Genomic DNA, 10,816 nt, shown 5'->3' on the forward strand with positions numbered 1-10,816 from the left:
GGTGTTGCCTTGCAGGCCCTGCCGCCGCCATCTGCCCCTCCGGGAAGTCCCGGCCGCCGCGGCCCGAGCTCCGAGCGCGGCCCGGGCCCGAGGAGGGGCTGCCGCTGCCTTTCGTTTGATCAAGTAGCTTCAGACCCCGCTCCAGGCTGCTGCGGCGTTTCCGGTGCTGTTTCTGGTGCGTTGGCTCTGCAGCAAAGCACGTGTGTTCGGTTCCCGCGCGGGATGCGCGGCCCTCGGGCAGAGCGCGGCCCCTGGTGCTGTGTCAGAACAAAACCGCTTAAAACATGAGCCTGCTTGGAAAAGATTTAAGTCATCTGGGGCCGGGACAGCTGAGTCTCGGTACATACTGGCAGTTGAGCATACTGGCAAAAATGTATCAGAGAGAAGGTTTTACAAACAGCCACTGGTGTGTGGTGCTGCCCCAGGACTGTGCGGTGAGGCCGTGGGGTCCAGGTGCTGGGTGGGAAGCAGAGCCTCGTCTGTGCAGGGTCCCTGGCTGCTCTGCTGTGCACTGCTCCTGAGTAATACTGGGCATGCTGGAAAAGAGAAGTGGGCAGCTATAAGTTTGAGGGCAGGAATAGAAAGGTGCCTCCCGGGGCAGGAAGGCAGGCTGGGTGGTTGGGCTCTGCAGTCTCCTTGAGGTGAGCACAGTCAGTTCCTGGGACTTCCCGGGTGTTCCTTACAGAGACTTACCTGGAGGACTAAGAAAGTGGAGCCAGTGACATTATACTGGCTCCACTGATACTATCCTCCTATATTAAATGGTGGAAGAACAAGGCCTGCCTGTGAGAGAAAGTCAGGACCTACGTCATCTCCCTACAAGGTTTTAATGGCAGTCAGAGGATGCAAGCTAAAAGTCTCTGTAGAAAATGGGGGGGGTGTTTAGTTTGAATCAAACACTCTAAACTGTTTCAGGGCTGTTGTATTGCCTGTTGTTGTATTGTCCTTTTGACATAGTCTCACCTGTGTGCTTTTGGTTGTAGGCCTGTGGTTCCCTTTGTTCCCAGCTCCAGGACTGGGTGAGGAGGAGGGACGATGGATGTGCTGATGGATTATGGTAACCATTTCAGGAACTGTAACTGTTTAGCTGTAGGTGGTTGGTGTGAACCTGGCTGGTAACCAGTGTAGCCTTGTGAAGGCTTCGTGTGATGCCCTCCAGTGGTAACAACGTGTACCGATATTTTGTCCAGGCATAGAAGGAAATTTGAAAAAGTGATCCTTTTTGCCCATTCCGGAGCAGTTTGAGGGTAACTACTTGTAAGGTCAAGGGCCTTTGGGCAGCCCTGGCAAAGTCCCCAGTTGGCTGCTGGGTGAGGTGTGATTGGGGGTATCCCATCCCTTGGCAGTTCCTGCTGCTGCAGCCTCTGCTGGGATGCAGAGCTCACAGCTGTACATCAGGGCAGCCTGTCGGGCTACCAGAGCTTTAGGCCTGAGCTCCTGTCCTTCACAGAAGATGAATTTTGCTGTGTGCCAGTAAATGTATATCGTGAAAAAGAACAGGAAGAAAAACACCAAACTGGCTTTGCCTAATCTGAGACACCTTTCAGAGCAGAGAAGTAGCTCTCAGAGCAACTGCTCAACGTAGTTCTCCAAGATGAGTTCTATACCCAGTATTCCAGATAAGCCACTCGGTGGTATCTGCCATGTGGGACCTGTTAGTACCTGTCAACTTCAGTAGGAACTCCTATTTCACTGCCAGATACAGCTTGCAGGTCTCTACAGGATTTGACTCTTACAGTCTTACAGATGTACTGCACTTCTCCCTGTCTGGTGGGCTTACAGAGAAAGACAAGGTTGATGTGAACTTGCAGTTTGTGTGCCATACTGGTCTGATTGATAAACCCTGTAGTGGAAGTGGTGGCCTCCTCATGAAGGATTTATAGCAAGGTAATTCACAGAGACAGCTGGTTTTAAAAAATGCAGGTTGTTCATGCCTTTTCCTTTGCTGTATAAATATTTAAGTGACAGAGTAATTTCCTAAAGGAGGAAATGCTTAGGTTATTGCTGACAGGTGAAGCTTTTATTAAACAGAAACATGCAAGCTCATTTCCCATATTGTTTTGAAACCATTATTGTGTATTCTTTTTTCAGATATTTTTGCTGCTGCTTTAGCTGTCTTGTACCATGACTGGTCATGACCACAGATGCTGCTGCATACTCAGTTCTCCAACTGATTCATCAAGCTGGCAGTGTCATGGTGGAGCTGTTTGATACCTGCAGTGTCCCACTCCAAGGGTGTCAAGAACACCTCGTGTTTGGCTTGGAAAATCCGTCCTTGCTGCAGTCCTGTGAGAGGGCTGTGAAGTCCCAGGGACTCCTAGGGCAGTTCTTCAGTTGAAAAATATTTTTTATTGGGTTCCTGTATCGTCTGAGGTGAACAGCTAAAACTGGCACCAGAATACAGGTATGGTGGGAACACTGGAGGTGGAAGCTGTTGGTGGGGAGTGGTGGGGCTGCTCACAATAGAGTATCTGTTTTCATCAGCATTGTTGGGTTCATGTCTCTGCATTAAAGGCTTTGTTGGGAGGTTCAGACATCCTTCTACCTCTACTCTGATACGTATGTTTTTTACTCTTTCAGATGTCTACTTGAAGGGTGTGGCTCTTCATTTTTGGCAAATAGCAGTGAAACGGTGTTCCAGTGGGTGGAATTTGGACCATGAATCAAGGCATACAATTTTTAAGCAAAGAAAATACAAACATAAAAGGTGTTAAAAAACCTTGGGTGGTGCTGTCTCACCACTTCATTCCTCAGCAGAAGAGCTGTACTTTAGTTGCTGTGCCCAATGTCAGCAGGGCCCACCTGGCCACCTCTTGCCCTCTGCACTGGGGGGTTGCTGGCTGAATCACCTGTTCCTGAGGTTGTTGTGCTCACTGCAAGACACAGCAACTGAAAGTCTCTGGCCTGGCTTACAGGACATGTGACAAAGTGACTGTAGCAACTCTTTCTGCCCCTGAAGTCTCTGAATTCCTCCTGGTAGAGATGACACTGTACTTGCATAGCGCAGTGTTGCTAAATCCATCTTCTTTGGAGGGTCACAAAACAAACAGATACCAAAGAAAATACGGTTCTAATTACTGTCATAATGACACACTCAGCTTCTGGTTTCATGATTTCTGCAGAGTCTGTTTTGGGTAGCCTTTTTTTAAGCTATTTGTGGAAGAACAGATGAGCTTTTGGCAGATGGTTCTGTGTCAGATCTATGCCAGGCTCTGTTAATTTGTTGAGAGGCCATTGTGTTCCTGACTATCCCCTAAAATGGAAGTGTGAACCAATGATTTTTGTAATGAACGTGCAATAAATCTGTGGAAAAGCATCTCTGTTAATGACTTTTGATTGAATTCAGGTAGTTTTGACATACTTGAGTGAGGCTGTTAGAGCTAGACAAGCTTGCTTGACAGGCAGTGCCTGTCTGCTTGTCTGGTGTCTGGAAATGAAGCCTGAACTCATCCTGAGTAGTTCCAGCACTCACTGGACACCCAGGTCTTCAGTGGCACAGCATCAGGAGTGAGGAGTCTTCAGATTTGTTAGTGTGGAGGATACCTGCAGCATGGCCAAAAAGAACAAGCTGAAAATGGTGGTTTAGATTTCTCTGTAGGGGCAATCAAACACTGCAAAGGCCCTTGGTTTTTTGTTTTTGTCCCTGGATGAATGAATGAGAAGAATGGACATGCTGTAAAAATGTCTTTTAATATTTGAGACTGTAGTGTGTGGGTGGGTATTACAAAAAGCCTCACTGGGTTTGGAAGGCATGAGCAGCTCACACAGGGGAGGCGCATTCGATTATCTCGTGTCACAGACTTCATGTAGCAACAAGAATACTTGATTGTGAGATCAGCTTCATGGTTGAAGTGTTTTCAGCTCTGTCTAGCAGTTGTGCAGTGATTATGCCTTTTGCTATTCTTGTTTTTCTTTGAATTTCTAGGTCTTCAGCAGACATGAGAGTGGAATTAATGATTGCGAGTTCCTTAGGCATCAAATGGGTACTGGGGGAACCAGTGATCAGCTGCCACTGCTGCTCAGTCACAGTGTCACCTCCGAGGAGGGTAGCATCTATTTACCATTTTTAACTGGAGGATTCTGGGATGCTTATGGATTTTTTGGGTTTGCTGTTGAGATCCTGCCTAAGAGGACAGACAGCTGGTTTGGGGTCAGGGTTGCTTTGCTCTCAGGAGAGCTGGTTTATAGGGAGTGTGCAGTTAATGCTGAAGGAGGGTGTTGCTCAGTGCAGGTTGCATGTAGATGTGGCAGCTGCAGAACACAGGTTATGGGAGGGCAGTCCACGGAGGTATTGCAATTCCAGTATGTATCCGTAGGATACCAGGTGTTTCCAAAGCAAAGCAGGGGTGGACGTAATGCTGGAAGCACGAGTTGAATGTGTAAAGGTGCTGGGCAATAGCTGCATTGAAAAATGACAATCTGCAGTTCTCATAGTCCAGCAGGATTCCAAGCCTTCTAGGGGGAACAGTAATTCTGATGTCTGGTGTCATCCCACTGTGCAGGAATTCGTACTTGTGCCTGTAGGCAAGAAACAGACAAAAATTCTGAGGGCACCCTGGCTGCTCCCAAAGGGAAACACAGAGGTGTGTTCAGGGTGTGATTCCTGCTCCTGGGGCCCATCTTATGTGTGCCTGGTGGTTACTGCCCCGTCCATGTCCTTTGCTGTGCAGTGGCTGTTGGCCAAGGGCTGCTGTGCCTGGCCTGGCTGCCAGCCCTGACAAGCCTCTTGGTTGCATCCAAAGCAAAGCAGGGGTGGACGTAATGCTGGAAGCACGAGTTGAATGTGTAAAGGTGCTGGGCAATAGCTGCATTGAAAAATGACAATCTGCAGTTCTCATAGTCCAGCAGGATTCCAAGCCTTCTAGGGGGAACAGTAATTCTGATGTCTGGTGTCATCCCACTGTGCAGGAATTCGTACTTGTGCCTGTAGGCAAGAAACAGACAAAAATTCTGAGGGCACCCTGGCTGCTCCCAAAGGGAAACACAGAGGTGTGTTCAGGGTGTGATTCCTGCTCCTGGGGCCCATCTTATGTGTGCCTGGTGGTTACTGCCCCGTCCATGTCCTTTGCTGTGCAGTGGCTGTTGGCCAAGGGCTGCTGTGCCTGGCCTGGCTGACACCCCTGACAAGCCTCTTGGTTGCACCCCAGGCTGGCTGTGAGCAGGTGGCAGGGAGCCCTTGGGCACTGGCAGTTTTGTCTCAGAGGGCAATGTGGGTGTTTTGTAAATTGGAGGGTGCATGCTTCTCCCTGGCTTGCGCCTGAAGTTGTCCCTTCTCTGTGAAGGAGCTGTGCTCTGTCAGGCCAGAACAACACTTGTCATCCCCTCAGCTTTGCCCCTAGATAGCTGTCAGTGCTGCCAAAGAGGGAGTTGGGAAGATGACTCAGTCCTGTCCTTCCAGGCCCTGTCACACTGCCCACCTGGTCCCTGAGGGCCTGGGTACTGAGCTTCCTTTCCTGCCAAAATTAAGGAGCTGCTCACACCCACCTTCACAGCAGCACTGAGGGAGTGAAATCCCTTAGGCAGAGGCTGCCTGACTCACAGTGTGGCATCCTCCAGACTATTTGACATCAGTTTTCAAACCACTCTCTCTAAATTATGTTTCTGGCTGCTTTTCCTACAAGAACCTTCTGCTCAGCCATGGCTGTGTTGATGAGGAAGTTCCAGTCTTCATGCTTATTTACTAAAGGGTGATGCCTTTTAGTTATTATTCCTGGACTGTGGATTGTTGGAGGCCAGGAAGGTGCTCTGTACGGAAGCAGCTTTGTCATGAGGGTAGCCTTCCTCTCCCCTGTGCAGTCACTGTTCCAGCAATGCTGAGGTACTCAAACAGCTCTCCCTAGTGTGGCATGCTGCAGCCAAAAATATGAGACTTCTATGGGAATATGTGCTTCTCTCAACAGAAATGGGAAGATTTATTCAGCTGAAGTGAGTTGCCTGGTATGTCATAAGGGTCAGCTTCTTCACTAACCACCTCCTCCACCCACATCACTCAAACCTGAGAAAATTTCCCTGTAGAAATGGGTATGACAGTGACTTAAACTGAGCAATGGCCCAGATCCCTTATTCTCTCTGAAGTCCATACTTTAGTGGGTTTGATCTCCCTCATTAAGCAGTGTTTCTTGCAGTGTGGGAGGTGAACACCAGCATTACTAAGGACTTTGGCCAATGCAGGCCAGCTGCTGGGGATCTGGGAGCAGCAGGTGCCTGGGGAGGAGCCTGGGCCCCAGCTCACTGCATCTAAAACCTCTCCCTGCATGCCTGCTGGGCCCATGCTGTGCCATCCTTACAATTTTCTCACTGTGCCATCAAGTGGTCTCCAGGCTCCCTGGACAAGGAGACCCAGCAGCACCCTGGCAACTTGTGCAGGCTTATTGAGGAGCCATTCAGACAGGCACCAGGAGCACTCAGGGATGCGACTTGTTTTCTTTCCCCTGGATGCTTTCCAGGGTGCCTAAATCTCACATGGGCATCAGAGGCAATGATGCTGCTATAACAGCGTCTGAGGGAGAGCCAGCAGGTTTAGCTGAGGCATAAGGAGAGTTGGCATTTCTGCATGTAGGTTTGGCTGTGGGTACTTCCACAGGTAGGAGGGAGATTAGAAGCAGTTGCACACAGCTGGGTTTAGCCAGATGTGCAGCTTCTAGGTTACATTTATCTATTACTCTGTCTTTCCACTGAGGTTTCTGTGACCTAAAACAAGGCCTTTACAGCTAACTTCTGTAATGCAGATTTAATTAAGATTTGTTTTCAGGACTGCCTGTTTCAATGTGAGAATGTCATTAACAGAAGGATTTGGTTAAAGGTTCCAGTATCCTTCCAACACCAGTTCACTGTGCCAGTGGTGGAATGTCAGAGGCCCCTGATAAAGTGCTTGATACAAAAAGGGCTTTGATACAAAATCTGCCCCCTCTAGGTAGGAACTCTGCTGCTCTGCCTGCAGGCATACGTGTAGGTGTTCCTTTAGGAGACCTGTAGCCTCCACAGCCCTTACCTCGATGGTGTGATGATATGCCTCATGCACCAGGAGGAGTTGTTTGCCCCCAGGTAACCGTGTCTCGGAGTATTTTCAAAAGCCACGCCAATCCTGTACTCTGTTTCTTCCTCAGTTTCCACCTCCCAGTAATGCTTTCCTGGAAAAGGGATCAGACTGCCCAGGATCCCAATACACCTATGGCAGACAGACAGGAAAATGTGCTTTGTCAGGAACTCTGCATTGTTATTCACAATGTTTTAAGTTTGTAATGTACCTGGATATTACCTAAAACCTACAGGTTTCTTTGTGACAGCTATCCTGTTTTTACCTGTGGGTGCTTTTGTATAAATTAGTGCCCTGGGCACTTTCAGGAATAGGGAGAACAGCATCCTGTGGTGCCTGGGTTTTCTGGGAAAGTTATTACTTGCTAGAAAAGAGAGTGGTCTGGTGAATACCAGCATAGTGGGGGGAAAGGCTACAGATGCTGTGGTTAGGAAACACTTTAGCCTTCAGAGACCACACAAACTGTAGAAAGGAGAGTTTGTGATGTCATTTCCTTGTAGTACCAGTGTTGGTCATTGCAGCTTGGTGGCTTCTTTTGCATTTTTACTTTTTTTCACAGTATCTTGACATGAAAGAGGCTTCTGAGAGTTCCCAGTGGCATCAAAAACTCAGCCTCAGAGTTCAGAATGAAAAGAGTGCCAGCTCTGGCTGTTTATGTGAAAAATAAAAGTACCATGTGGAAGTGGGATGAAATCCCATTTAGGCTTATCATGATGACTTTAATGAAGAAAACCTTCTGTCTCCTATCTCTTCCATAGTGAGCCCTCCAATAACGTTGCATTTCCATGAAGGGACTAAGTTGTGGGCTTGTATTATTCTGTGTCTGCAGATGCCTGTCCTGGTAATATGTTGTTTCTGTGGTTCTGCCTGGAAACATGCATTTTGACAAGCTAAGTCTGGCATTTAGGCAAAGGGCCTAATTCTGTCTTGAAAGTAAGATCTATAGGCCCAAATAATATCAGCTAGATCTTTCAACTAGTGAGAAGTATTCAGATCTCTTTCCTTTCCTTAGCATTTGCTTTTGCACTTAAATACATGTTCAAATTCAGCTCAAGGTGCCTAAGATGCATAAGCAGGTTTTTGTGGGTGGCTGCATCTATAGTCTTTTTTAGAAACTTGTATTGACTTCCAAGTGATGCTTAAGTTCCAAAGAGCAGCTAGAAAGAGAGATTTAAACTCACAAAATCAATGAGGGCTACTGAAAGCCCCATAGACCCTTCCTGCCATCTCTTAAAAAAAAACAACAACAAAAAAACCCACAACCAAACAACCAACCACCAAACAAACCAACTGTGCTTTGAACTACTCAAGCCTTTTTCAAATAGGAGGGTCAGGTGCTCAAAGCACCAATAGGTTTATTTCTCTATTCTGTAGTATTTGTTGTAATGAACAAGTTTTACATTAGGTGTTTGGTGGTTTCCATTGGACAGAGCTATACAGATCCACACCTGTGAAACCAAGGCCATAGAAGAATGGGGAGAGCCTCCTGCATGTTATGCTCCAGGTTCTATCACCTCAGCAGCTTGCAGAGGAAGGGGCAGGAGACAGGGAGCAACAGCCAGCAGAGAGGAGCAGCTCATCAAGTCATGGAAATGTGCAAGTGCTGCATCACGGTAATCAAAAGACAACCTAATAATTATGGGTTTTTTTTCCTTCTTACATCCTACTAGTGCTGTATTAAAAGTATATGGGGTTTGATTTTATTTCTTTCTTGTGACATATTTCTAAAGTTTTTGGGTACTTTAGAGAATTAAATGGGAAGTAAGTTTTGGAATTCAATGGAAGTCGGTGCACACATCATGCAAAGAGAGATGTTGTAGATAGTATGTATAAGTCACCCTAGAAATTCTCAGAAAAGAGCAGGAAGGCACAGGGAGTTCAGTAGTGGTGCTCAGGAATGGTAACCCCAGTGAAATTATGGGGCCTGGATACATGGAGGAGCTATGGGGAAAGCCACTTCAAACTGAATAGTTGTCTTAGGAGCCCAGCTTAACATACCCCAGAATAAATGTGATTTTCTAAAAGAGGAGTCATCCATGTTTTAAAAAGACTGACAAAGATGCTTGCTCTTGTCTAAAGCTGCAGACAACCATGGTCACTTCTGCAAAAACCACTATACCTGATGCACAGACATACAGTCTGGAGTGCCTGGATGGAAGGTGAGGAGAGCTGTAATATCAGTAAACCTTTTTAGTGAATTTAAAGTTAAGGTAGGAGTGTGTTGTGGGCGAAGCAGCCACAAACCACATGCACTAGTTGCAACTGAAATTCTTCTATATACCTTGTAAAGCTGTTATCATAGACAGGCAGATCACAATCCAGGTTTTCCAGTTCATCGCATGCAATTGTAAATCCATCATCCAGAATAGCCAGTAAAGGATGGGCTGTGTCCTCATTAAGGCAGAAGTAGGTGCCTGCAAGAGAGGGGAATGTCTGAGATTGACTCTAGCAAGTCCTTATGGTAATAGGGTTTGAAACAGGTATGGTGAAGTGTTTGGATCCACAAAAATATGCTCTGGAAGGAATCTGTGGCTAACATTGAGAGGACAAGGTTGTCCATTTGGAGTTTTTAGAATAAACTTGTGATTTTCAGCTTAACACTGTTCAGTTACAGCCATGTGAAAACCAGAAAAGGGGCTTAACCTGGTTTTGAACCCAGCCTCAGGCATTGTACAGGAAGTAGCTATTCAAAGATGAGGGGTCCTCCCTGCAACAGACCATCCGGTTTCAAGCCCTCTTCCTTAGAGCTGGAGTGATCTATTTTTTATCACTGAAAACAGAAGGGGAGCTTAAAGACCTCACTCTTCTACATAAATACTGGGTGCAGTGTGAAGAGAAGGAACCTCTACAAAGGTTCCACATCCAGCATTCCCCCTGCTTCAGCCGCTGCTCATCGGATCAGCTCTCAGAGAGCTAAGTCAGCTCAGCCAGTCCAGCTCCTGCCTCTCTCCCTTCGGAGGCTTCACAAAGCAGGTCTGAGCACAGTGCTGTGATGAGCAGCCAGCAGCCTCACAGCTGCTGCTTGTAGTGGGCATTTGTGTATCCACCCCAGGAAGTGGGAATCAAAGGTCATTCCCAGTGTTGGAGGTGAGTGCCTGCAGCTGACAGATCAGTTTGCATCAGCTGTTTGCATAATGTAGGCTCAGAGAAGATAAATCACTCAGTGCTAATCCCAAATGAAATCATTCTAATCAAACTGCAAGTTACTTCACTGCAAATACAACACAAACAATGACAGGGCAATTACAGGCATGTGCTGCTGAAAACAAACACATGCTGTGCAAGCAGAATCTGCAATTTCAAATATTGAGTTTGATTTAAGTAGCTGAAATACACACAAACAGAATGACAGTCTTCCTCTCCAGGGATTTAAGAACGACCATTTCTTTTCTGTGGTGTCACTGATGTGTAGCAGACAGGTTTCTTACTGAAACCTCCTGCAGATTAATGGGTGTGTGGTCAACTTGCTGAATAAGCACAATTTGCCAATCTTTCACAGAAGGTAAGAGCAGAAGAGACAGGTTTGAATGCATCTGAGAGTGATGAGTGAGGTTTGGGACACCCCAGTGAAGCTGCAGCCTCATTACAGCAGTGGTGAAGGTAAAAACAGGTCTACCTGTAAGTCACTAAAATAGGCTTTGATTAGATGGCTGGGGGGGAGAGGACTTCCAGCTTCCCTTTGGGGGAGAAGGTTAGTTCTTGTCCAGCGAGGCACTGAGAACAGAAATGGTAATACTGTGTCAGTTACCAAAAGCAAAGCTTCCAGCTGAAAGCTGGACT

At 47.0% G+C, this 10,816-nt stretch overlaps 1 protein-coding gene across 1 annotated transcript in view; it reads right to left on the reverse strand.

Annotated features, from left to right (window-relative positions):
• Window positions 1–4,265: 4,265 nt before the first annotated feature.
• The window catches only part of FSD2 (fibronectin type III and SPRY domain containing 2), a 14,805-nt gene continuing 8,254 nt past the window's right edge, over window positions 4,266–10,816 (reverse strand). The window contains exons 10-12 of the mRNA XM_009994474.1: window positions 9,318–9,450; window positions 6,992–7,168; window positions 4,266–4,518 (exon numbers count right to left, since the gene is read on the reverse strand). Of these exons, the coding sequence (XP_009992776.1) occupies window positions 4,266–4,518; window positions 6,992–7,168; window positions 9,318–9,450 (563 nt within the window). The remainder of the gene's footprint in view (window positions 4,519–6,991; window positions 7,169–9,317; window positions 9,451–10,816) is intronic.

This window comes from Chaetura pelagica, unplaced genomic scaffold (assembly GCF_000747805.2).
Source record: "Chaetura pelagica isolate M959 unplaced genomic scaffold, ChaPel_1.0 scaffold222, whole genome shotgun sequence".
Classification (NCBI taxonomy): Eukaryota; Metazoa; Chordata; class Aves; order Apodiformes; family Apodidae; genus Chaetura; species Chaetura pelagica.